Source organism: Ictidomys tridecemlineatus, chromosome 15 (genome assembly GCF_052094955.1).
Source record: "Ictidomys tridecemlineatus isolate mIctTri1 chromosome 15, mIctTri1.hap1, whole genome shotgun sequence".
NCBI classification, from domain to species: Eukaryota; Metazoa; Chordata; class Mammalia; order Rodentia; family Sciuridae; genus Ictidomys; species Ictidomys tridecemlineatus.
This window is the reverse complement of record NC_135491.1, coordinates 6,535,361-6,561,327: the sequence shown is the minus strand read 5'-3', so window position 1 is coordinate 6,561,327 and position 25,967 is coordinate 6,535,361. Positions and strand designations below refer to the sequence as shown.

The 25,967-nt window shown below is 50.8% G+C and overlaps 3 protein-coding genes and 1 long non-coding RNA gene across 15 annotated transcripts; 2 read left to right on the top strand and 2 right to left on the bottom strand.

Annotated features, from left to right (window-relative positions):
- Nucleotides 1-864: 864 nt before the first annotated feature.
- On the bottom strand, nucleotides 865-5,553 carry Irf3 (interferon regulatory factor 3). Of its 3 annotated transcripts, none has more exons than XM_021734187.3 (7): nucleotides 4,476-5,549; nucleotides 3,352-3,523; nucleotides 3,197-3,267; nucleotides 2,857-3,046; nucleotides 2,382-2,762; nucleotides 1,384-1,499; nucleotides 865-1,098 (listed from the first exon to the last, which is right to left on the bottom strand). In XM_021734187.3, the coding sequence occupies exons 1-7, from the start codon at nucleotides 4,638-4,640 to the stop codon at nucleotides 931-933; spliced, it is 1,263 nt and encodes a 420-aa protein (XP_021589862.3). In that variant the 5' UTR covers nucleotides 4,641-5,549; the 3' UTR covers nucleotides 865-930. The 3 variants fall into 3 exon arrangements, with proteins under 3 accessions (XP_021589862.3, XP_077887756.1, XP_040135724.2); XM_078031630.1 differs by lacking the exon at nucleotides 4,476-5,549 and adding an exon at nucleotides 4,285-4,380; XM_040279790.2 differs by lacking the exon at nucleotides 2,382-2,762 and having other exon boundaries at nucleotides 4,476-5,553.
- Nucleotides 5,554-5,656: 103 nt separating this feature from the next.
- Bcl2l12 (BCL2 like 12) lies at nucleotides 5,657-11,988 on the top strand. Of its 7 annotated transcripts, none has more exons than XM_040279792.2 (7): nucleotides 5,657-5,801; nucleotides 6,384-6,498; nucleotides 6,703-6,842; nucleotides 8,143-8,229; nucleotides 8,315-8,406; nucleotides 9,717-10,004; nucleotides 10,671-11,988. In XM_040279792.2, the coding sequence occupies exons 2-7, from the start codon at nucleotides 6,392-6,394 to the stop codon at nucleotides 10,725-10,727; spliced, it is 771 nt and encodes a 256-aa protein (XP_040135726.2). In that variant the 5' UTR covers nucleotides 5,657-5,801; nucleotides 6,384-6,391; the 3' UTR covers nucleotides 10,728-11,988. The 7 variants fall into 7 exon arrangements, with proteins under 7 accessions (XP_040135726.2, XP_040135727.2, XP_021589863.2 ...); XM_040279793.2 differs by having other exon boundaries at nucleotides 5,658-5,801; nucleotides 11,763-11,988; XM_021734188.3 differs by having other exon boundaries at nucleotides 5,659-5,801; nucleotides 6,700-6,842.
- Nucleotides 11,989-13,542: 1,554 nt separating this feature from the next.
- Nucleotides 13,543-16,196, bottom strand: LOC144370720 (uncharacterized). Its single transcript, XR_013430631.1, has 2 exons — nucleotides 15,897-16,196; nucleotides 13,543-15,466 (listed from the first exon to the last, which is right to left on the bottom strand). It is a non-coding gene; the product is annotated as an uncharacterized LOC144370720 (long non-coding RNA).
- Prmt1 (protein arginine methyltransferase 1) lies at nucleotides 15,297-25,952 on the top strand. 4 transcript variants are annotated; one of them, XM_005336687.4, is made up of 11 exons: nucleotides 15,310-15,447; nucleotides 17,686-17,739; nucleotides 18,295-18,396; nucleotides 19,391-19,546; nucleotides 19,689-19,752; nucleotides 21,578-21,720; nucleotides 22,409-22,496; nucleotides 22,592-22,707; nucleotides 23,518-23,668; nucleotides 24,030-24,151; nucleotides 25,644-25,952. In XM_005336687.4, the coding sequence occupies exons 1-11, from the start codon at nucleotides 15,412-15,414 to the stop codon at nucleotides 25,725-25,727; spliced, it is 1,116 nt and encodes a 371-aa protein (XP_005336744.1). In that variant the 5' UTR covers nucleotides 15,310-15,411; the 3' UTR covers nucleotides 25,728-25,952. The 4 variants fall into 4 exon arrangements, with proteins under 4 accessions (XP_005336745.1, XP_005336744.1, XP_013218980.1 ...); XM_005336688.4 differs by lacking the exon at nucleotides 17,686-17,739 and having other exon boundaries at nucleotides 15,297-15,447; XM_013363526.4 differs by lacking the exons at nucleotides 15,310-15,447; nucleotides 17,686-17,739 and adding an exon at nucleotides 17,945-18,045.
- The last annotated feature ends 15 nt before the right edge of the window (nucleotides 25,953-25,967 follow it).

Here is a 25,967-nt window from a genome sequence, read left to right as displayed (position 1 = left end):
TCTGGGTCTCAGTTTCCCTTTCTGTAAAGTGAGTATTGTGGGATTACACAAGTCACAAGCAGGTGAAGCATTTAGCATAATACCTAAAAGTTGTTGATCAAAAGTGGTGGTGATAGGAAGGAGGGTCTAGACATGTCCCCAATGTCTTCTGAGCTAAGGGCACCAGGGTGCTTTTTTGGCTCCCTTGGATTTGTCCCCAAATGCAGGATCTTTGCCCCATCGTGTTGAATTTTCTTTTCAGTGGCCATGTTAGGCTGAGGTGATCTAATCCTCTCTCCTGAGAGGGAGACTGAGGCATAAAGTAGGTAGGCCAAATGGTGAGTTGGCTGCTCCGGCTTCTGTCATTCCCCTTTCCCAGAAAAGCAGCCCAGCTAGGAGGAGTGGAAGGACCCAGGGTCACTGGGACACACAGGTTTCAGAGACTCCAGGGGTAGGTGCTGAGCCCCTTCACAGTTTTTCATTCTGGCTCTCAACAAAGGGGAGCCCTAGGCCCAGAAAGAAGGGACATCTGCCCAAACTGTTCATAGGCAAGATGGGGCCTTTGGGTGTCCTTCATAGAGTATAGGCTCGGAGATGGCCCTGGAATCTGAACAGTCTGTTTCTCACTTTGTGACCTTTGTCTCTCCAAACTTCAGTGTCTTGGTTTGTAAAATGGGGGTGACTGTCATTTCTTTATCAGGTCCCTAGTAAGAAACAAAGAGGTAATTGAGAGTCAGCTGTCCCCTGCATGGTGCCTGGTCTCCACACATTGAGCATCTTAGTTATGATAACTGCACAGAAAAGTAAACTGAGACCCCAGCAGGAATAACAACCAGCCGAAGGTCAGGGCTGCTCTGGGACATCCAACACCAGAAACACAAGTGATGGCTGTAGCAGGAAAATGGTTTATTGGTCAAAGTGAAGAGTTAGGGTTCAGGCCTCCCCAGTGACCTAGAAATCCATGTCCTCAACCAGGTCCTGTAGGTAGGCCTTGTACTGGTCGGAGGTGAGGGAGAGGGGGTGGCTGTTGGAAATGTGTAGGTCTATGGTATTCTCCAGTGAGGAGGCACCCCCTGATCGGGCCATGTCCAACAGGGCCCTGAGGCATGTGGGTACCACCTGTGGGATCAGGGGAGAAAGAAGTCAGTGAAAACACCCAACCAGTAGACTTCCACTAGGACTTGTCTATCAACTTCTATAGGATCTGGAAAGTTCAAAACGGGCTGTGGGGGTGAAGCCAAGCAAAGGATACCCAGAAACTCCTGGGGATGAGGAACTGGTGATGGCAGGGGCACTTAAACAGGAGTTCCTCATAGGAGATTCGGCAAGCTGTAGTTCTTGGGAGTACCCTCTTCTCTTTGTAAGACCACCACTCCCAGCCCCAGGAACACAGAATCCAGGCACCTTGACCATCACAAGCCTCTTCACCCATGGCTTGTCCTGCGGCCATGACTCCCCTATGCAGAACCACAGGGTGTATCGTGGTGACCGTCTGCTTCCTTCCATGAAGGAAATCAGTTCTGAAGATTCAGAATCCTAATTAGGAAAGGGAAAAAGACCCACTATCCACCCAGCTGTGCTCAACCCAAGTAATAACCCCACCACCTTCCTGACCCAAGACCCTCTGCCACCGTGACAAGGGGCTATCAGAGTGGGGACAGCCCCTGCAATGTTAAAATTAAGTGTTCTCCCTCCACTCCCATCAGGGTAGTGCTGGAAGATTGCCCCACCCTCACCCCACCCTGGTACCCCAGGATTCAGGAGGGGAACTAGTTCCAGAGCATGGGAGTCTATGTCCCCAAGGATACTGTGTGGAGTAGAAGGTGGTTGGTGTCGACTGCTCCTTAATCCCCAAATTATGCTGTCCAATATGTAGCCAGCCACCTTGACTATAATATTTAAATTGTTTAATTTAAAATGAAGTATAAGATTCCTCAGTTGTACTTGGCTCATTTAGGTGCTCAAAACTCACGTGTGGCTGGTGGATACCATACTGGACAGCACAAAAACAGTTCATTTCCATCACTGTAGAAAGTTATATTGCAGAGTGAAGTCCTAATGGCTTTCTCTTTCCTGTTTATTTGTTTTGTTGTGGTGCTGGGGATTGCCTCAGTATGCTGGGCAAGCTCTCCTCACTGAGGTACACTCCCAGCCCTACCATTGTTTTGTGTGTGCACTATAATGATGATGATGATGAAAACGCCAGCTAATCTCCTGAACACCTTCTTTGTTTTGGGCCCTGTGCCTTAAACCAGCTCTGGCAATCAGTCCTTGGCCTTGACAAAGCAGACCCGTTCTTTGCCCTAGTGTGCAGAGCAGCAAGGTCTGAAATTAATTCCAAACTGTCTGACCCCAGAGCCTTCAACCACCATGCCCAGCTGCTTTCCATTCAGGGGACTTACCTGCCACAAAGGGCCCCAAGTCGAACACAACTCCATCGTTGTCCTTGGGGACTTCACCATCATGCCCATGCCCATTGTCAGGGAACAGCTCCTCGCCCACAGCCCAGTATGCATGGCTGTGCCCCAGCCGGCGGGCCCAGAGTCTCTGCCCTGACCGCCAGAGTGCCAGTCCCCCTCCTAGGCAGCTAAGTACACGTTTCACATAGCCCACCACTCCTCTGTCTGTCAGGGAAACCCCAGGGTCTGGCAATGTTATTGGCTGTCCAGGTACTGTCCTGTCCCCAGCTTCTGAGCCCACTAGCCGTAGGCCCCCTGGGCAGAATTTGGTCTTCTGGAAGACTTGGCGGCCCCGGTAGAAGGCAGTCACTTCATACTCCCACTCTGAGCAGCACCAGCAGCGGAGGACAGAAAGGGGAGAGGTGGTGAGTGCCCATGGCCCCTGCCACAGCCCCTACCACCCCCAGCTGGTACTCACGTTCTTCAGGTACCAACAGTCGCTTTAGTGGGTTTTCAGGAGGTGCCAGGTTTGGACAGGGCATGGGGTTTTCCAAGTTGGGGCTCAACAAGAGCTGAGAGCAGTGCTCAGGGACCACACCCAAACCTGGGGGGCCCGTATCTGGGGCTGGGGCCAAGATCATGTCATTGAGTAACTCCAAGATGTCTTCCTGGAGGAAAAAAGAAGTGGATATTTCAATCACCTTTTCTTGGACAGGCAAGGGGTGGGCTGGAGGGGAGGAATAGAAGCCTGGGAGGGAGAAGGGTCTAGGGGGGCAGAGCAAGAGAATAAGGGGCAAGAGGGTTGGGTGCATTCTTACCTGGGTGTCTGAGGTACTGCCTCCACCACTGGTGTCTGGAGAGGTATCAACCTGGGAAAAGTCCCCAGTTCCTGTGGAGAAAGGGAGTGAGTAGAAGAGGGAGCGAGAGACCCTCCAGATCCCAGCCCACCATGAAAAGCCAGACTTTGACACACCTGTGCTCACAAACTCATAGATCTTATGAGGGTCGTGGGGGTCCTTGCTCCGATCCTCAGCTAAACGCAACACTTCCTTCCGATTCAGGGCAGACCGAAAATTCCTCTTCCAGGTCGGCAGGTCAGGTTTATCCTTCCCAGGAGTGTAGGCACCACTGGCCTCCGCCCAGGCCTAGGGCACCAGTGGAATCAGGGTAGTGAGGAGGATGACTTAGACCCCCACCTTTAGGTTTCTACCCCTGCCTCCTCCAGTCCTAACGCCTCCCCTCACAATAAATTCCAATTCCCTAAGGTTCCATCCCCAAATTCTCTGACCCACAAGCTTCTCTCTCATCCCCACATATACCTCCTGATTCCAGCTTTCAACTTCAAAAACCTTGACTTTCTAAGCCAGTCTTTTAGGTCCTACTGGCTGTCTAACTTGACCTTCACTCCCCCAGGGTACCTCTGCGATAACACGGACACTTGACAATGTTTTTACTGGTGTATATTAATTATACAGAATACTAGGTTTCATTGTGGCACATCCCCTTACCTTCTCATAACCCCCACACCACCACCCAAGGCTCAGCATGCCAGGCAAGCGCTCTACCGCGGAGCTGTATCCCTAGCCTTTTTTGTTTTCTGAGAGAGGGTCTCCCTAAATTGCCCAGGCTGGCCTCAACCTGCAATCTTCCCTCAACCTGCCAAATCACTGGGATTACAGGCGTGCCACCACGCCACCCTTTCCCCTCACATTCTTAAAGATTTACCACCACTAGTGTGTCAATTTGGTGGTTATAACCCCGTCTTTAGAGCTCCAAGTCTCACGTCTAATATTTCAAGAATTCTGTAACTGAAAGCCCCATCCCCAGTGATCTCTCAACTTGCAGGATGCACTTCCTTAAAGCTCTAATCCCACTTTCCCAGTTCTATTCCCGGAACCTGGCCGACCTGTTCCATTATTGCTCGCTCTTCCCCATCAGACAACCGAGCCTGCTGGTCCCGCCCCTCCCTTCCAACTCCACCCACCATCATTAGCACTACCCGCCCCCGCCGGGAGTTATCTCCGCCTTCTCAGTCGCCCCCTCAGCCTTAAGGCCGGGTGCAGAGCTCTCGGTTTCCAGCGCCCCTGGTGCACGCACCTGAAAGATGCCGAAGTCTTCCTGCTGCGCGTCCTGTCGCAGGCCGTGCTTCCAGGGTATGCGGAAGCGCTTGCGGCTCTCGTCCAGCCAGGCCACACCCTCCAGTTGCCCCAGGTCCAGCTGCGACACCAGCCAGGGCAAGATTCGCGGCTTTTGGGTTCCCATGGTCAGGCCTGCGCGCACAAGGCAGCTCCTGGGCGCGGGCAGCCTCCCGGACCCACCTCCCTCTCACGGGCCACGGTGCAGGCCCTTTACCTGTCTTCTTGGAGTACAAAGAGGAGATAGCTTCCTATCCTTCCATCCTCCAGAAGGCTCCCTTTTTCACCAAGGACTCGCTCCCATTATCAGTGTAGACCCATTTTCCTTCCCAAGCGTGCAGCTGCTCTGACCCAATTCGGCCAGCGTCGACCCTTCTCTTTTCTATTGTAAACCCCTTCCTCACCAATATCATCCAAGCAGGTTCCCCAACTTTTAGAGTGCAGCTCTCCTTCGCTAGTTATTTCAGTACAGATGTTACTCCTGCATTGACTCCTGTCTAGACCCCCTTCCTCAATTACCCCACAGAAAATACCCCTCTCCATTTCCAGCGCAGAGACTCCATCCAATTCCCCCAATCTGCCTCTATCCTTCAGGGCTCACCAACCACTTTCTGGAGGGGACTCTCTTCTATTTGTAGAATCCACCCTTTTCTCCCCTGTGTTCCTCCGGTGTAGATGCCTCCTCTCCTCTTTCCTCGCTGCTTTTTCTAATTTTTCCATAGCAGATTTTCAACGTCAGCCATTTAGGTCCTTCTTTGTCCCATTCTCCCCAGAGTATTCAGCCTTCCTCTCCTACTATCACTCCTTTCTCCTTCCTCACTACAGAAGGCCACCAATTCTTTCCCTAGCTCTTCCGCGTTACCTACCGCGGAAGGATCGGAGCGTTCGGGTTGCTGCGGTGTAGTTCTTAGACTCCAAGCTGCGCACCCCTCTTCCTGTCAGCTAAGTTTCCAAGCGCAGGAACTTTCTTTTTTATCGATTTCTTGAGATAAAAACAACTATCATTCTTTGGGTAAGAGACCCAAAAGTCAAAGGGGCGGTCCGACTAACCGAGGCATTACACCTCATGCCCTTTTTCGGTTTTCCGGAAAAAGGCATGCTGGGAACGCGATATGCAAATTAGGCGGAGATTCAGCGTCCCGCCCCTTCTACGTTGGGGCAGTTACCAAATCGACTCAGTGCGCAGGCGCGGGAAAGTTAAACTACTAAAAGTTTGTGTGTAACGTGAGTGCCTTCGGAGGCGGAGGCTGGGGCGGGGACGGCGACGGCCGCTCGAGGCTGGAACCAGGTAAGCAGGGTTTGTCAAGGACTGGGGTGAGAAGGCAAGAGGAGCGGACAGGGATTCAGGAGCGGACGCGCCAGTTTCTTTCCTCCGACATCCAAGTGCTTGTGGGTCCCCGAGATTCCAGCCTCGGGCAATTGGAACTACTACTCCCAGCAGGCTGTGCGGCGGACAGCGCGGAACGCTTGCTACTAAGCCTGCTGGGATTGGTAGTACCCGATCCTCCAATTGCTTCAGAAGCTTAGTGTATGCCTCATTCAGTGTACAGGAGTCAGAGCTCTAAACCCCCTTTTTCTCCGGGGCTCCAGAATTCCAAGTCCGTAGACACTTCCTTTCTTAGATCCAAGAATCTAGGCCCCCAGCCACTTCCTTTCCCAGGGTAAAAGAGTCAGGCTTCATCCCTCTTCTCCCTCTGGGGCTCCAAGATCTCAACTCTCCTAGAGGACCCAGGAGTCCAGACCCCCAGCACCCTCCTCCCTTTGGAGGTTCATGAGTCATGACCTCCTCTTCATTTAAGACTAGAAGTTTGGGTCTGAGCCTCCACTTCCCGGTGAACCTTGAGTCACTCTCTAGCTCTCTCTCACACAGGTGCCTCCATGGCAGGCTCAGAGGAGCTGGGGCTCCGGGAGGACACGCTGAGGGTTCTAGCTGCCTTCCTCAGGCGGGGTGAGGCTTCTGGGTCCCCCATCCCAATCCCACCCAGGTAAGAGGAGTTGCCGTCCTTACCCAGGGCCTGCATTTGGTTTGAGGACCTCTGTAACTCTTGTGCCTGGTCTCAGCCCTGTCTCTTCACGTCTGGCTCTATTCCCTGTTCCCGGGGTTGCAAGGAGATGTCCTTTGTAGGAGAAAGGAGATCTGCTTGCAGGAGATCTCTGGGATCACTCTCTCAGGTCCTCCTTCCTAGAAGCTCTGCCCAAGAGGAGCCAACAGACTTCCTGAGTCGCCTTCGAAGATGTCTTCCGTGTCCCTTGAGGCGAGGAGGCGCTCCCTCTGATTCCCCCCGGCCTTGCTCTCTGCCCCTCCGCCCCTGTTATGGTTCAGAGCCTGGTAAGAGATTGCCCCATATCACCTGTGAAAGAGACACAGCCAAAAGCCTTGGTTCCTAAAGTGTAGATAGGATAAGGTACTAGTTTGAGATTACTCAACTAAGAGGGAAGGGTGTGGGATTTCTAGTACCAACCCTAACCATCCTGTCCTCCCCCAACTCCCAGCTGTATTTTTGTCAATTCAGTGGAACTTTTGGTCCCTTTCTAGCTAGTTATTATCCTCCTTCCATGCATCCTTCTCTGATTCCTAGGAAAGCTCCTTTTGTAGCTACAAATATCCTTAATAGAGAGGCAGGAGACCTGTTTTTTTTTTTTTTTTTTTAAAGAGACCTGGTTTTCAATTACAACTTCCTGGCTATTAGGTTGTATGATTAGGAAAAGTAATTTCTCCTCTCTGCTGTTCAGTTTTTCCAGGGGTAGAGTCAGAATGGGGTAGGGGGTCATTGGACTTGAATAAGAGTGACCAATAGATTGTTTTTCATAGGTGAGCCTGGATACGCTAGTAATGGCAGCTGAGAGTACCAGCATCAATAGGAATTTGCAGCTAGGAAGTTGAGTGTTGTAATTAATTGATGATGTCTGAACTGGGGAAGGGTTAGGGTAATAATATCAAGAATGCCATATATGTCCTTTCCTTGGATGGAGTAATCTTCAAAGTTCAGGGCTGGGGATGTGGCTCAAGCGGTAGCGCGCTCGCCTAGCATGCGTGCGGCCCGGGTTCGATCCTCAGCAGCACCACATACCAACAAAGATGTTGTGTCCACCGAGAACTAAGAAAAGATAAATAAATGTTAAAATTCTCTCTCTCTCTCTCTGTGCCCCTCTCTCTCACTCTCTCTTTAAAAAAAAAAAAAAAAATCTTCAAAGTTCAGATCAGGTCTGATATTCTAAGTTCAGTTGGAGGACATGGTAAAGTAGTAAGTATAAGAATTTTGGCATCTATTATCAAGTTTTCTCACTGAGCCTCATTTTACCCCCATTATAAAGTAAAAATCATTAGCCTGGAATAGTGGTGCATGCCTGTATTCTTAGCAGCTTGGGAGGCTGAAGCAGAAGGATTGCAATTTCAAGGCCAGCCTCAACAACTTAGTAAGACCCTCAGCAATTTAGCAAGAACCTGTCTCAAGATAAATAAAAAAGAACTGGGGATGTAGCTCAGGGGTAAAGTGCCCCCTGAATTCAATCACCATTGCCTCCCCCAAAAGAAGGAAATCATTCCTAACTGACAAGGTAGTCAAAAGAAGAGAATCCATAAATTTCCAATGTCCTGGAGTTCCAGAGTCATTGACTTTTTACTTCAGGTCCAGCTACTCCAGACTTCTATGCCCTGGTGGCCCAGCGGCTGGAACAGCTGGTCCAAGAGCAACTGAGATCTCCCCCTAGCCCAGGTGAGGTACAGAGAAGCCCTGGAGAAGGATGATGGTGGGAGGACAGCCAGGGTTCTTCCCCGAATTGAATTCTCTTCTGTCCCAGAGTTACAGGGTCCGCCAACCACAGAGAAGGAAGTCCTGCTTCGAAAGCTGGTGACCTTGCTGGAAGAAGAAGCAGAGGTCATCAACCAGAAGGTGATAGGCCTTTTTTTGTGTGTGTGTGCCTTAATAAGGACAGGAGTTGTGGGATGATGGGACACTGGGATCAGAAGTTAGATCTGCATTTTCTTTGGATGGTCAGGTCGGGTAGAGTGGGACAGGGGAAGGGTTGAATGACAGTGGTTTTCATTGGCTGTTAGAAAGGCATTGCCTAAATGCAGGGGATGTGGCCATCAGAAACATGATTCAGGAGAGCCAGGCTTAGTGGTACCTTCCTCAATTCTAGTGCTTCAGGATGCTAAAACAAGAAAATCACAAATTTGAGACCAGCCTCAGCAACTTAGTAAGCTCAAGTACCCTGGTGAAACCCTGTCTCAAAATAAAAGGGCTGGAGATGTTGGTTCAGTGATTAAGCACCTCAGGGTTCAATCCCCTCTTACCCTCCCCCTCCCCCCCAAAAAGAAACAAATAAAACAAGGAAACATCATCTTGGAGATTTGGGCCAGGTTGGGGAAGTAAGAGAAAGAGCATGTGCACATTAATCTAAAATCTGATTTAGCTGGGCATGGTGATGGACACCTGTAATCCCAGCAACTTGGGAGGTTGAAGACAGAGGATCATATGTTCAAAGCCAGCTTTAGTAACTTAGCCAGAACCTATCTCAAAATTAAAAATTAAAGAAAAAAAAAAGTCAGAGATTTGGCTCAGTGGTTAAGCACTGCTGGTTTAATCCCTGGTGGTAGAGATGGTGGTAGTGGTGGTGAGGGAGTGGTGGTGAGGTGGTGGTGCTGCTGCTACTCCTGCTACTACCTCCACCAATAATAACAATAATATCTGATTCAGTACAGTAGGAATATGGTTTAGAATGTGGGGGGAAATGGACAGCTGGAGGGGATGTGGCTTGTGATTGTGTCCTGGAATCTGATTGGCTTGAAAGCCTGGGCAATTTATATGGTTCTGTAACATTAATTATATGACAGAGGGCAAGAGAAGTTTTTGTAGACCATAGCCTGGCCCACAGGACTCTAGAGGAAGATTGCTGAGGTGTGACTAAAACGTTAGCCTTCTAGAAACCCCTAAACCTAAAGTAGGACTTCACTTTGACTGGCTGTTAAGAACTAGGCAGGGTATGGCTTAGATTCTTAAATTCTGATCTGCTTCTTGGGAGCAGTTTGGTCCAAACCATATTATCTGGCTTATGATTGGTTTATATGATGGATGGGGCTGTGGCTTAGTGTTAGCATCTAGAACTGGCCCAAATTAGGAAACCACCGCCCCAGCCCCATGTTGGCTAACTGTAGAATGCACTAAGGCCTTCCCTGCCTCTTCCCCTCTGCATCCCACAGCTGGCCTCGGACCCAGCCCTGCGCCGCAAGCTGGCCCGCCTGTCTGCAGGCTCTTTCGCCCGCCTAGTGGAGCTCTTCTCTAGCCGGGAGGGCAGCCCTTGCCCTAGCCGCTCAAGCCCCTCGTTTCCGTGCCCTGGGCCCCCGCCACCTTCCCCGGAGCCCCTGGCTCGCCTGGCTCTGGCCATGGAGCTAAGCCGGCGAGTGGCTCGACTTGGGGGCACCCTGGCTGGACTCAGCGTGGAGCACGTGCACAGCTTCGCGCCCTGGATCCAGGCCCAAGGGGGATGGGTGAGCCACCAAAGTCTCTCTGAGCTTAACTTTACCCAAGTGTAATGTAATGGGGGAGGGTATATTGGGTTCCTTGAGACTGCACAGCTCCTAGCTCTACCATTATTTCATATAATGTTTTTTTGAGCAGCTTCTGTACACCAGGCACTATGGTGATGAGTGCAGATGCTATGCCTGGCTTAAACCACTGATGCGGTTGTGTGATTATGTGCATACCATCTGTCTCTCCAGTGGTGCCTCTGAATGCCCTTCCCTGGAGAACCCCTCCCCTGCCTGGCTTTCCTGCTCCTAATGGTGTGCTCCCATATCATCCCCAGTGAGGCCTGTCTTGGTTCTCATTTATTTATTCATTTTTTATTTATTTAATTTTATTTTTTGTGGGCTGGAAGTTGAACACAGTGCCTCATGGATGCTAGGCAAGTGCTGTACCACTGAGCCACATCCCCACCCTATGACCTGCATTTAAAATCACAGCTACCTCCCCTCATCCCTAGTCTTCTTCCCCCTTTGTGTCTTGACTTGTCCTTCTACAGCACTAGCACCTTTAACACATGCTGGAATGGATCTGCATGTACTTTCTTCTAGATTTTTGTCTGTTGTCTTCCCCTCTCTCTCTAACATATCTGTTTCAGAAGGCCAGGACTCTAACCTTATATTTGCTCACAGATTTATCTCCAGTGCTGTCTTAGAATGGGTTTGGGGTCTGGCATATTGGCAGTGTGATCTTGTCAGTTGTCCCCATCTGCTTGAGCACCAGTATGCCCCCTGGATCAGTAAGCATCATCTCAGTTACTTGTCTTGTGGGTCACTATGGTGATTCAGTGGGAGAAGGACTGCCAGTCTCAATTTGCTTCCCAGAATGGCAAGAGCTAGTCGGGTGTGTTTCAGGAGCACGGACAGGAGGCCTTTAGGGCTAGAGCAGAGTGGGCAAGTGAGAGACGGCAAGAGATGAGAGCAGGAGGTACAGCCAGACCCTGCCTGGCCTGTGGTCACTGTGAGAACTTGGATTTTGACTCATAGAGATCCAAGGACTCAGTGGAGCCAGAAATCTGGTTTCCTTGTTAATCAGCTCCCTCTGTTGGCTGATGGGGAGACAGACCATAGGTACCTGAGAGAAATAAGAAGCCCAAGGAGATGAGAGCTGACAGGTTTTGCTAATGGGCTGGATGTGGGGACAAGGCCAAAGATGCTGGCCTGAGGTGCAGTAGGACTATCTTGGAGATTTGTGAGTTCCGTGATGGGAAGGTGAGCAGAGGGGTAGGCAGCAAGCTTAGGGACGAGTTGGAGATGATCAGAAGTCCATGTAAGAGGTCTTTCAGACCTCAGGCAGATTCCAAGGGCACTGGATATAAGTGTTGAGATCAGCAATGACGTTTGCTTATTTTTAAAATTGGGTTTGTTTGTTTGTTTTTCACAGGATCAATAACAGGTAAGCTTGAGTGTGGTCATGTTTTAGACCTAGTATTTCAAAGGAATGATCCCACTTAAACCCCACAAAAACCTCATGGGGTTTTGTCATTATCCTGTTTTATGGGGCCAGTAGGAAAAGTCTCTCATGAAGGCGATTGGGATCAGCACAAAGCCACAGCTCTTAATCATTAAAATCTCAGGATTCTGCCCACCCTCTTCTGGGTGTATGTCCCCCTCCTCTGGGTCCTTGCCATCCCCTATCTATCATTTCACTGTGCTGATGTGCCTGCTTTAGGGAATAGAGGCCACCTTCCTTGCTCACAGGACTCTGCCACTGTTCCCCTCCAGGAGGGCATCCTAGCTGTTTCACCTGTGGACTTGAACTTACCCTTGGACTGAGATCTTCCTCAAAAGCTGCTACAAGATTGGACCTCATGCCCCTACCCTCTTCGTTTGCTTTTTCAAGCTTTCTTCTTCCACTCAGGGCTGTGGGGGTGGTGGCTGCCTTACCTGTTTATACCAAAAAGAATTTGTTTGAAAACTTTTCATATTAAAAACTTTTACAAGTATCAAATGGCTGTTCATTCACTGAAGAACTAAAGTTTCTTTCTTTCTTTTTTTTTTTTTTCCCATGAGCCTCACTCATGCTAAGCAAGCAGTCTTCCACTTAGCTACATCCTCAGCCCTACAGCCCTAAAGTTCTGAGTAGGAGAGATTTGGTTTAGAGATCTCTGTGGTTCATAAATTGAGGAAAGAGCCCATTTATTCTTTCTAGAAAGTATTTATTTAGAACGTTGATAGGAACCTATTGTCAGGACAAGCAACATATTTGAGGATATTTGTAAATATGATTTCAGTGAATTACATTTTTTCTCTTATTGCACAGTTTAGCTATTCCAGCCAGTCCTGCATTGGCAGTCATGGAGTTTTTCCAGCTGGTTCCAGAAGAAAGTTACACAGAACATCTAGGGCACCCTCCTCTGGTCTTTCTCCTTCTACCTTTGAGTCTTGTTCCTGGTTTCTCCTCACTGATTTGGCCATTAGCAGCTTCTCACCTTTTTATGACCATATCCCCCTTCACAGAATGTTTGTGAGTGCATAAGAAGATCCTATACAATTGATTCTTGATATTCACAGATTTTCCTGTGTTTGCAAATTTACCTACTTGCTAAAATTTATCTGTAATCCCAGAGTTAACAGAATGCTTTTGTGGTCCTCCAGGAGCATACTTATACAGGGCTGCAAAAAATTTGAGTTGCCTGGTGTGCACATTCCCAGCTGAGGTGCTCTTGTGTCAACTCTCAAACTGGGAACAAACATCCTGGATCAATTTATTTATTTTTATTTTTAGGTGGTGCTAGCAATCAAACCACATGCCAAGCACATATTTTTTCATTGAGCTATGCCCGTAGTCCTTCTTGTCAGTTTAATTGTGCTGTTTTTCCAATTTCTCTACTTTTTGTTGCTGATTTTGCTAAAGCTTTTTTTTTTTTTTAAATACTTTTAACAGTGAATGGATGTGATAGTGAGGTTATTTATTTTTATTTGGTGTTGAGGGTTGAACCCTGTGCCTCACATATGCTGCACAAGTGCTCTACCACTGAGCTGCAACCCCAGCCCTGCTAAAGCTTTTTTGTTTTTGTTTTTATTTTGTCTTGAGGCAGGGTCTCACTGAGCTGCCCATTCAGCTGGCCTTGATCCTGTGATCCTCCTATTTGTGAACTTCTGAAAAAGTGGGATTACAGGCCATGCACCCACCATATTCAGCTTCATTCTCTTTTTTAGGGTAGAGGGATACTCGGAATTTAACCCAACCCAGCAATACTTCCATGGCTGAGCTACATCCCCAGTCCTTTTATTTTGAGACAGAGATTCACTAAGTTGCTGAGAATCTTGAAAATTGCTGAGGCTGTGCCCAAACTTACCATTCTCCTGCCTCAGCCTCCTGAGTCATTGGGATTGCAGGTGTGTGCCAGCAGGCCCAACTTCAGCTATGTTCTAAGTCACTTTACCTCTCTGTGCCTTATTTCCTCATCTGTGAAATGGATGGAATATTGCCTCAGTAGGTTGCTGAGGGTGATTACATGTGTTAGTTCAACTCTTTGAAGAATGTCCAGCACCCAGTAAGCACTCCCGGCATGAGCCATATTTATTGACCTTAGATAACAGAGCTTGTCTTGAAGGACAAGAGTTAGTTTCCCAAAGAAAAGGGGCCTATATATTGGTACAGATATATGTATGTGCTGTGGTCCCACAAAACGGGGATGGTATCAGTAAGGCAGCAGTGATTGGGGGATGTTTGAAGCCAAAAGAGGAAGGGGCCGCAAACACCCAGCTAAAGAGATGAAAATTTATCTGGGGGTGCTTGGGAGTCTCGGGAAGGTCTTGAGAAAAGGAAGGGTGGTGTCAGCTCTGGGAACATGAAGTTAGGTAGGGGAGACCAGAGGCAGAGAGGCCAGGTGGAGCCTGGTGATACAAGAGGGGCAGGAGGGGCGGGGCTGGGAACTGAGAGATTGTAGGAAGTAATAGCCCACTGATCTGACTAAGTGACTGGGAGGGAAGTGGGGTTGTTCCGATTTGGGGCAGGGAAGAAAAGCTGTGAGGGAAGTAACAGTGGAGGGTTGTCAAAAAGCTACTAAAGAAGTCATTTTGAGCTGAGTAGGTGGCACACACCTGTAATCCCAGTGGCTCAGGAGGCTAAGGCAGGAGAATTACAGATTGAAAGATTAATTATGGCAATTTACGGAATCCCTAGGCAATTTAACGAGACCCTAAGCAACTCAGCGAAGCTCTGTCTCAAAAACAAAAAATAATAAGGACTGGGGTTGTGGCTCAGTGGTTATGCGCCTCTGGGTTCAATCCTTGGTACCAAACAGTAACAACAAAGTCATATTGGAAATCTGTGCTAGGAGTTTTCCAGGAAGGAAGCATGCCAGGGAGTATAGCCTGTGCAGAGGCCTAGCTCAACAAAAAGGGCTCATTCTGGAACTGGACAAAAGTTTGAACTCAGGACACTGGTGCATAAGGAGGCGTGAGAGGCAGGGTTCACGAAGTCAGCCTTTTAAGTCGTTTTCATTCAACTAGCACTTTTTTCTGGGCATCGCTTCCCGGAGAAGTGGGGGTCTGAACTGTACTCAGAGGTATAGGAGTTGACCAGACAAAGGGAGGTGGGTGTTCCCTGCAAGGGGAGGGTCTAGGCAAAGGCCAAGCGGCTAGAGAGGAGGTGATGGGTTTTTAAAACGTGGAAGGTAAGCGGTGGGCTTGGGTTTAATTGCATTGACGTCTTATTCCCGTTCCCGAAATGTTTTGGGGCATCTGACAAGGCCTCCCTCGCTTTTGGCCTTTCAGTGCTTCAGTTTTTCCCCCTAGGTGAATGTGCACAAGGCCCTTGTTCTCCCTGGACGGCGAGGATCCGCCAAATGGACGATGAGTGACAGTTTCTTTGAGCCAATTGCTGGTGCCTAAAGACCTCTCTTCTCTCCTGGTGAACCAATTGCCATGTTCTTCTTGAGGCCAGCAGCTAGGGGAGGGCTGGTCAAAGACTTCGTAACGTCACCTTTTGGTAAACCAATAGCAGTGCTCAAGAGGCGGGTCGTTTTGGCTACGGACAGTTCTGTTTCCAGACGTCCGCTCAGCGCGGAGCCCGCTGGGAAGCTTTGAGGCGGTGCTGCAGGGAGAAGGGGCGGGAGTTTCTGGTTATCTTTGCCCAACCACCAGAAGGGCTTCTTGAAATAGACAGGTAGCTTTGCCCATCCCAGTCCTCTTCAGGGGGCGGGGCTGTGAACGCTGAGCTGGGTGGGCCCCTGACCTTTGATGGGCATCTTCTTCAACGAATTGCTAGGCGGCATTTTCAGATGAGCCGCCTCCATTGCCAATGAGACTTTCTGGCGGGGTTGCGGTGGGCGGGCCGTGGACCCTCCGGTATAAGGCGGTCCCGGGGGAGTGAGGAGAAAGGGGGGGGTCTCGGCGGCCGGAGGAGGAGTAGTTGCGGGTGAAGATGGCGGCAGCCGAGGCCGCGAACTGCATCATGGAGGTGAGTGCCTGGAGTACCGCTGGGGGCGGGAGAAGGCTTGGGGTCGGTGTTTTATGCCTCCGTTGTGGGGAAGGGGCCCTGAATCGGCGAATTGGGGCTGAAGGTCTCCAACCTTACTGAGGGGGCGCCGCATGCCCTAGATTCGGGGATATCGTTTGAGGTAGGGGGTTTCTTAGGTTTCAGGGGCTTCCAGCACCCTGCCGAACTTAGGGGATCCTTCCCCCTCCCACGTGGAGAAGGGCTGGGGGTGCTTCCGGCCGAGCCCCCACGTGGCCGCGGCGCGGTGGGTGGGGAGGGGGTGTGCCGATCCCGGTGGCCCGGCGGGCTCCACGTGCAGGACAAAGGCCCCGCCCCCGGCCGGGGGAGGGGCGCCCGAGGGGGGGCGGGAAGGAGGCTGCGACCCTCTATCTTAAGTCCCCAGTCCTCCCCCATAGGGACCGGACTCTCACCTTGGACCAGAATTTATCTGGGGCCCTTCACGACGTAGGGAGTCTCTTGGGAGAGGCAGTGCTTCTCGACCCTCCGAAACCCCCTTCCTGGGTCTGGGGGCTTCTGCTGGGGCATCGGTCCATGTTTCATGTACCCTGCTGTGGCATGGAAGGAAAAAGAATTAGTCCCCCGCCCCTCCCCTTTTCTTTTCCTCGATTCTCCCCATTCTGGGGCTCTAGGAGCTGGGGGGGATGGGGCATGCCCCTGTGACCTCCCTTTGGGTGGTGGTGGGGCATAGACAGTGGAGATTCTTCCCGATAAGTGCCTTGCACCCCCTTGTGGCCATTTCTGAGTATGTGGGAGGGACATCTTTTTCATGGGGCGTGGCCCAAAGCCCACCTTCTGTTTGGAGCCCTCTCGGATGGGCAGAGGGAGGGAAGGAATTGTGGTGGGTTATAAACTGCAGGCTTTGCCTTCTCTTGGAGACCTTTCTCTCCCTGTGGCTTTCGTGAGGGTAGGACCTCCCACTTCCAAAATCCGGTGGGGGTCCTGAGCCTGAAGCCTGAAATGGTTTCCAGTGAGGTTTGCTTCTTGTGCAGCCCTATGGGTGAGGGTCCAGTATTGTGTTTCAAGCTGTCTCGGCCCGGTTGTAGGTTGTCTGATGGTGATATCGGTGGTATTGAGAAATGAGCCCCAGGGAGAAATCCCCTTAGCAGCCACTCTTATAGGCTCCTTACTGCCTTGGGAGAATTGGAGAAGGGGCTTGGAGCTCCTAGGTTCATGGCCGGTGACTTGGCCTTTCTTGAAGTTTTAGTTGGTGGTCACATCCAAAAAGACATAGTCCAATGGGATTTTGTCCTTCTACCCCTTACCTTGTAGCATTCTCTGGATGGGGAGGTCAGTTCTTGAGATACATGCCACATGCCAATGGGAGTAGCTCCCAGGGGTGGTCACTCTTTGAGTGCCCACCCATTCGTTGTCCTCCCCACCCCCACCGGTCTAGAGGCCATATGGATACAGGAAATATCCACACGGAAATATCCAGAGATTGATTTTTAATCTTAGCCCCACACCTGACTTCAGGGCCTGGAGTGGGTGTGTGAATGAAGGAGATAGGCTCTGATTTCCCAAGGCACATTCTGGAGCCCTGCCATTTCCCATTCCCTGGGATGCAGCCTTCCTAGGAGGGGGTAACGAGTGAGGAAACAGGTTCCAGCCGGCTTACTTTAGGCCTCCTGAATCTAAGGCAGGAGCCAGAGTCTGGGGTACCAGCTGTGGTGGGGGTGCCTAAGTACCACACCCCTTTTCTGGAATACTCTCAGATAAGAGACTGGTTTGCAGAGGTGGCAGGGGCCCAGATTGCATTCCCTGCCAGACCCCTCCCTCCAGCTATTCCTGGCACCCAGGATGGGGGTGTGTGTGTCAGGAAGTGTCACTTAATCTGGGGGGATTAGGTGATGAGGGGGGAGCGACAGCTGGCTGTGTCCATGTGCCTGGTTGTGCCAGTTCCTCTGGACTGGATGGTGGGGTACATGTTCAGCTGCCTGGCCAGAGAGGGGCAACATGGGGGTGGGCCGCCATCTCTCCAGCCACAGCTGGGATAGGAGACCCCCTTATTTCTCCTTCCACCTCTCCCATCCCTTCCTGAATACAGTCCTGCCTCTTAGCTTGCTCCCTCTGCCACCACTCCCCATGAAGGAAAAGCAAAATTGCAGGAAACCCACTGCCCTAAAGAGCCTGGTCCCCTGGCCCGGCCCTCTCCCAGCCACTCCCAGTAGCTAATCCTTTCTCCCTGTTACTCTCTCCTAGAATTTTGTAGCCACCTTGGCTAATGGGATGAGCCTCCAGCCGCCTCTTGAAGAAGTAAATATCCTTTTGTGAGACCCTTTCCCACCTCCACATAAATATATCTTGCCACACATCTGGCCCTTCCCAGGTGTCTAACCGTGATCCCTCTTGCTTCAAACCAATTTATTCCATGCCCACAAAACACTTAGTACAAACCCCTCCAGGTGCTTCCCAGCTGGCCCCCCCAATACTGTGGCTACTTCCTTAACTCCGTCTCCAGCCCCCCTTTGCCCTTCCCTGTGTCTGCCCCAGTTCTGCCTTCCCTTCCCCTCCCCAGCTGTGGGCTGAGCTAGAAACGGGGGCAGAGAGTCTGGAGAGATGGTAGGCGTGGCTGAGGTATTGGGGTACTCCCCTGGATGGTGCTCTGTCTGGGGTGGGTCCTAGAAGTGGAAAATGGGGTTGTTAGGTTTGGGGGTTCCTGGGGAGGAAAAATGGCAGGTGGGGGCTGTAGGGTTGTCCTGGTATGACTGGGGATTCTATATTACTCTTCTGGGAAAAGCAGGGACCCAGAGGTTTAAGAAGCTGTGGTGAGCCCAGATTTGACCCATGCTCCTATCTACCCTCTCCCAGGTTTCCTGTGGTCAGGCAGAAAGCAGTGAGAAGCCCAATGCTGAGGATATGACGTCCAAAGACTACTACTTTGACTCATACGCCCACTTTGGCATCCATGAGGTGAGTGTGGACTGCTCCTAAGGCTGATGAATCTTTAGGGGGTTTTGGGGAGGGGTAGAAGTTAATTTTTCATGCATGCACAGTCCCTCCCTTGCACACATCCCTCTACCCCTCTACTGCGCCTGCGAGGCCCACAACACCAGTCGGCCCACAGGCCCACAACACTGGTCTGGTCGCGGGTCGCCTTGCCCATCCGTTGCCTTGGAGACTTAGGTTAGCCAGGCTCTCTGCAGGCCGCTTTCCAGCAGCTGGGATGGGAATGCGCATGCGTATGGAGACCTCAGCTGGAGGTCAGGGCCTTCGGGCCTTTGCCGCCCTCTAGTGACTAGCAGTGGAGCTGCGCCCCAACTGCTCCTGCCCTGCCGGTTTCTAGTCCCTTTCCTTTGAGACCGAAGTTCTCAAATACAGCTGAGGTGGCATTCTAACGAATGCCCATTCCCTTCTGCAGCCTTTTGTAAAATTTATAGTTGGGGACTAAGTGTATAGTTCGGTGGTAGAGTGCTTCCCTAGCATGTATGAGGCCCTGGGTTCCATACCCAGCACTGCAAAAAATAAGTAAAATTGTACTAAAATATACTTAACATAAAATTATTGCTTTTTAAGCATACAGTTTTACTGAGGAATTATATATTTATTTTAGATGTAGCTGGACATCCAGTATCTTGATTTCATTTTTATGTGGTGCTGAGGATCAAACCCAAGGCCTCACACATGCTAGGTGAGCACTCTACCACTGAGCCACAACCCCAGCCCTACTGAGGAATTTTCAAAGCTTTGGATCACTGGGGCTTAGGTGACAATGCTAAAATCTGGGAGTTTCTCCATTATATCTGATTTTACAAGTAGAGAAACAGGTGCATAGAAGGGAAATGATTTTTTCAAGAGGTCTAAGGTCTGGTCCTGTGTACTTGTCAGTGTGTTGGAGGCCAGGGCACTGTTTTCCAACTGTGGATGTGGACCTCTTAACTTTGTATCCCCCATCCCCCATCCCCAGGAGATGCTGAAGGATGAGGTACGCACCCTCACATACCGAAACTCCATGTTTCACAACCGGCATCTCTTCAAGGACAAAGTGGTCCTGGATGTGGGCTCAGGCACAGGAATCCTCTGCATGTTTGCTGCCAAAGCCGGAGCCCGAAAGGTCATTGGGGTAAGTCTTCTAGGTCACTGGGTGGGTCTGGGCCTGGGGGGTGGAGAGGGGGCCCATGGGAGTTCAGGGACTGGATGGTGGGGGATGGGGACCAAGGATGGGACTGGGGGGGTCTCACCCTCCCTTCTTCCTGGGCCTTCAGATCGAGTGTTCCAGTATCTCTGATTATGCTGTGAAGATCGTCAAAGCCAACAAGTTAGACCATGGTGAGCCCAGGAAGAGAATGGGTTTGTGGGGATGGAGTGGGAGATTTCAGCTTCCCCATGGCCCTCAGGAAAGAAGTGGGAGATGATGGCTGTTTCTTACCTGTGGTTTTCTTGGTTGCCAGTAGCCTGAGAATCTGTTTCAAATTTGCAAGGTTGAGACTTCATTCTTGAGTTTGTTATTTTTTTGGTTTTTATTTGTTTGGGGTTGGGGAATACTGAGGAACAAACCCAGAGGCAGTTTACCACTGAACCACATCCCAGCCCTTTTTATATTTTTGAGACAGAGTCTAGCTAAGTTGCTGAGGCTGGCCTTGAACTAAGATTCCTCCTGCTTCAGCCTCCCAAGTTGCTGCACTCTTTGTCTGGCTCTAGCACTTCATTCTTAAAATCAGGGCAGAAAGTGATTTCTAAATAGAGTCATGGGGCCCACGGTGAAAAGTCTCCCTTGTGCCCCTCAGTTGTCTCTGAGTTTATTAATACTTCCTTCCAGAGAACTCTACACTTATAAGCAGTTATTCATATAAATGCTTTTGCATTTACCTGCATAGTTTTTACACAAATAGCATTTCCCACTCCAGTACTGGGAATTAAACTCAGGAGTGTTTTACCACTGAGCTACACACCAGCCCTTTTTATTTATTTTGAGATAGGGTCCTGCTGAGGCTGGCCTTAAACTTCAAATCTTTCTGCCTCAGCCTTCCAAGTAACTGGGATGACAGCACATACCACCATTCCTGGCCACAAATAGCATTTCATACAAGTCTGTTCCTTTTTGGGGTTTTGTGTGTGTGTTTTTCCTGCTTATTGTGTAGTTTAACAGGATATTGACAGCTACTCTTATCCACATGTATCTCAGTTGTTGTTGTTGTGAGGTTTTTTTTATATTTATTTTTTAGGTGTAGATGGACACAACACAATACCTTTATTTTTATGTGGTGCTGAGAATCAAACCCGGGTTCCGCCCGTGCTAGGCGAGTGTACTCCACTGCTGAGCCACAATCCCAGCCCCCTCAGTTTTTTTTAATCAGTCTCTTATGGGCATTTAAGCCTCTCTGAACATTTTTTGCCCCTCAGCACATACTGTTGTTTCACACCCAAACTAGTGTTTGTGGGGAATCAGTTTATAAAAGTAGAATTCTTGGGTTAAAATATGAGTTAGTGTGTTGGATTGACACTGCCAAATGCCTTGGCATTCCTACCAGCAGAGACACGGGGTGGGGACATGAGAAGATGGTAGATTTTCCAGATGTGTAGCCTTCTGGGAACTGGAGTGAGGGGTTGTTTTGTTTTGTTTGTTCTTGTAGTATTGGAGATTGAACCCAGGGTTGGCACATGCTAGGCAAGCATTCTGCCATGAGCTACATCACAGCTCTTGGGTTTTTTGGGGGCGAGGGGGTTAAGAGACTATTGTAATGCACCCATAAGTGCTTATCACTCAGCTTGTAAGTATTCTTCCATTTAGGGCAAGTCCCCACTGATTCCTTACTTGATACCCAGGCCATATAAAATTTTTATTCCTGCCTCAAAAATGTCCAGAATGTTTGGGTTGTAACTCAGTGGTAGAGTATTTATTTAGCATGTGCAAGGGCCTGGATTCAGCAATGCAAAATAAAAGAATAAAAAAATTCAGAGTAATATATGAATTTGAATATAGTTAAGATGCTGTGGTTCTGCTAAGGTTTTTGAAGATTTCCCAAGCTAGCCCCCAGCCCTTTGTCTTGAAGGCAAGGGCTGCCCCAGTGGGGTCCCAGGCTCTAGACCTCTGGGGGGAGGAGCATGGGCTGGTCTTCCTGGGGTTTATTGTGGTCACCTCTTTACCCTGCAGTGGTAACCATCATCAAGGGGAAGGTGGAAGAGGTGGAGTTGCCTGTGGAAAAGGTGGACATCATCATTAGCGAGTGGATGGGCTATTGCCTCTTCTACGAGTCTATGCTCAACACAGTGCTCTACGCCCGTGACAAGTGGCTGGTGAGGCCCAGGTGGGGCGGGGTGATGCAGGTCCTACAGGCTGGTGTCCAGGGAGAAAATCCAAACCACGCAAGTCTTTCCAATAGAGGATTGCATACAAGGGTTGATTGCATATGTGTTGGAAAGCACAAAATAGTGTGACAATGACAGGGAGGAAAGAGCATCAGGACAAAGTTAGTACTCAGAAGAAACCATGGCAGGGCAGAGGAATAGGGTGGTCCCAGGCAAAGCAGGAGAGGAGACTAAAGGAAGATTGGGAGGGAGCCCTATGAATCTGGAGAGAAGAGCATTCTGGGTAGAGGGAACAGCCGCTGCAAGGTCCTGGGACAAGAGTGTGCTCAACATGTAGAACAGAGGGCAGAGAGCAGAAGAAGGTGAGATTGGAGGAGAGGGAAGGGAGGGTGGTACGTATCTTACAGAGCCTTTTTGGGTCCCCATGAGAGTTTGCTTTTCCTCACGGAGGGTCTGGGAGGGTTCTGAAGATCGCTTGGGTGCTCTGGGCACCCTTTTATGACCCTATCGGAATAACCTCAGGATGAGGGTGGCAATGAGGGCAACTGCGGAGTCCAGGTGGGAGGTGACGGGCTCAGAGCAGGGTGGGAGCACAGGGTGGGCGGAGACACTAAAAGAGGAGGGTCTGGGGCAACGCACAGCCCCCACCCTTCATGCTTACTCCATCCCTCTGCAGGCTCCTGATGGCCTCATCTTCCCAGACCGGGCCACATTATATGTGACAGCCATCGAGGACCGACAGTACAAAGACTACAAGATCCACTGTGAGCTCGGGGCCAAGGAGCTGGTGGGGTGTGTTGGGTGAGGCTTAGGGCCTGGGCTTCCACGTGCTCATCTTTTTCCCCACCTGCCTCCCCAGGGTGGGAGAACGTGTACGGCTTTGACATGTCCTGCATCAAAGATGTGGCCATCAAGGAGCCCCTAGTGGATGTGGTGGACCCTAAGCAGCTGGTCACTAATGCCTGCCTCATAAAGGTAGGGGGGTGTCTCCCAGTGTTGAAACCAAAGAAGGGGCCATCAGCCTGGGATCTCTGAGCCTATCTGACCTGTCCACCAAGGTGGTGCTAGAGGCTCAGAGAAGCCACTTCATCTGTTAAAAATTTTTGAGCCCTGCTATGTGAGCCAGGCAGATGCCGGGGGCCTCAAACAGCACTGCACTGCGGGCCGTTCCTCCCTAGGCAGCTAGAACACAGCACATGGGGAACCCAGGAAGCTCAGGGCCATGAGTGAGCTGAGACCGCACAGTGAACCAGAGAGGAAATACCAGGATTGCACTGGACATGATGCAGGCAGAGCCAGTGGCAGGAGGGGCTGACATAGACTAGGAGGATGCTTATTAAAGGATCAAGGCAGGGACCCCACCAGCCAGCCCCTGAGAACAATGGACTCTCAGAGTGTCCTAAGTGGGGGTTTGATGTGATTAGATGGTCACTGTCTTCAAAGGGTTGTATTGGCCATGGCAGAGTGAGGGCAAAAGCAGTGGGCCAGGAAGGAGGCTGCCACAGCTGAGGGGTGGTGGCATCTGGGCAGGTAGTGTCAAGGGGATGTGTGGGTTATGGGTAGAGTTGGAGTCTGGATGTGGGAGAGACAGGGGCGAGGAATCTGACAGATGCTCCAAAGTTTTGTGTTTGGCTGCTGGACTGGATGGTGGGGACAGGAACAGGCAGGATGAGCAATGAGTGCAGAGTCTACCTAGGAAGATCAGTGGGGGCTAAAAGGATCCCAAGGCGCAGTCCCAGGGGCATGGCGCTGAGCAGGCTGGAGCTCACAGGGACTATCACACAGGAGGTGGACATCTACACCGTGAAGGTGGAAGACCTGACCTTCACCTCCCCCTTCTGCCTGCAAGTGAAGCGGAACGACTATGTGCACGCCCTGGTGGCCTACTTCAACATCGAGTTCACCCGCTGCCACAAGAGGACCGGCTTTTCCACTAGTGAGAGTCCATGGTGGCTGGGGCAAGCGGGTGGTCCCCAGCCAGCCTTGAGGTTTATGTTGATAGAAGTGTGCAGAGGGAACCCTTAGCCCCCATTCCAATGCTGGCTCTGCCACCCAGTGGCCATGAGGCTTAGGAGTGACCTGGGTGTTGTGTCCCCCTTTCCTTATCCACAAAATACAGACAACAGTCCCTGTATCCAAGGTTTGGTGGGGATAAAGTGGTTCCTGGCCAGTGCTGACCAGTCAGCATGCAGTTTTCTGTCACGGGGTGCGTGTTCAAGCAGAGGCCAAGGTTCCAGGATGGGAACAGGCAGCAGGCCAAGGCTGGCCACATGTGGCTGACCCACCTCCGCCCCCAGGCCCTGAGTCCCCGTATACGCACTGGAAGCAGACGGTGTTCTACATGGAGGACTACCTTACGGTGAAGACGGGCGAGGAGATCTTCGGCACCATTGGCATGAGGCCCAATGCCAAGAACAATGTGAGGCTTGCGGGAGCTGCTGGGGGTGGGTCCCTATGCCCCTGAGCCCATCTCTATAAAGCCAGGTCCTGGTGACCGAGCCTTGATCAGGTTGAGGCCCCGTTCTTGAAAAGGGAGAGATTGATATTGTATACCCCAGATGGAGGTGGCCTCTGTCAAGCTGGGTGTGGGGTCAAGGTGGCCTGAGATAGAGCTGCCAGGGCTTGCTGTCCAGTGGTCACCATTGGGGTGTGGGGTACAAGAGAGAAGATTTGGGGTTTTTCTTTCTCCCTTTTTCCTTCTGAGCGTATGGCAAGATGGAGCCATCAGCTGAGACTTGGGGCTGGAGACAGGTGTAGGGCACCATTGGGAGGCCCAGCATGGCCATTCTGAAGCTGGAAGATGCCAAGTGGGTGGGAGGATGAAGGTTCTAGAATTTGGAGATGGAAGAGTGGTCAGGGCTGGGTGTGTCCATCCAGGGCTATAGTGCATGAGGCTGGGAGCTCCTATGGTAGTGACAGTGATCTGGGAGCAGTCCAAGGTCACACCACTTTGTAAGTCAATAATGTAAAACAGCCATGCTCCCTGGGGAGGTTAGGTGCTGCCCTTCATCCCCCAGAAGATGCATCACAGTGTGAAGACAATTTTGGTCGTCACTAGAGAAGTGCTACTGGCATCTCATGGGTAGAGACCAGGGATGTAGCTGAGAATCCCACTGTATTTGGGTCAGTCCTCACAACAAATCTGGCCCTAAATTGCAGTGGTGCCCAGATGGAGAACCAAGATTAAAGTGATGGATACACAAAGAGTCATTTGGACCATTGGTGACTTTGTCCCAGCCTTGCCAGACATGCAGCTGGGGATGGGTGGGGCCTTCCAGGAAACTTGGGGGAAGGGAAAGTGGTGGCAGTGGTTGGAACCATCAGGTTTTCTGGAGGGCCTGGTGCAATGGCGGATGCCTGTAATTCCAGCCTCTCTGGAGGCTGAGGCAGGAGGATCATGAGTTCAAAGCCAGCCTCAGCAATTTATCGAGGCCCTAAGCAGTGAGACCCTGTCTTTAAATAAAATATACAGAAGAGCTGAGGATGTGGCTCAATGGTTAAGTGCCTCTGGGTTCAATACCGGGTTCCAAAGAAAAAAAGTTTAGCTGGAGGATGGGGGCTTAAATTCTCCTTATTAAAAAGAAGGAAAAAATAACTTGCTGATGGGATTGGATGGGTGGGGGAAAGTGTGATTCAGGTGACCTGCAGTTTCTAAGCTCTGGCAGATTTGACTGGGAACTTTGTGGGCTTGGAGATGTCATGTGGAGTTGTCACTTGAGTTGGGACACATGTTGGAGCTGGGACTCAGTTGGAGTCACCTGCACAGAAATGGGCTAAAAGGATCCTATAGGGAGGGTACACAAGACAGCCTGCTCTGAGGACTGGGGACAGGAATGTGCCAGGTCTTGCATCCTGCACCTCATAGTTGGGCTCTACCTGCCCTGCCCCTCACAGCCTCCCTCTCCCCACAGCGTGACCTGGACTTCACCATTGACCTGGATTTCAAAGGACAGCTGTGTGAGCTGTCCTGCTCCACCGACTACCGGATGCGCTGAGGCGACACTCGGCTTTCTCCTGCCCTCGCCGGGCCGGCCCTGCACAGGCCCAGGGGCTGCGGCGTTCTTAGGCGGTTTTGGGGTCCCCCTTCTCTCCCTCCCTCCTGCAGAAGGGGGTTTTAGGGGCCTGGGCTGGGGGGATGGGGAGGGCACATCGTGACTGTGTTTTTTCATAACTTATGTTTTTATATGGTTGCATTTACGCCAATAAATCCTCAGCTGGGACCTGGTGTGGTGTCC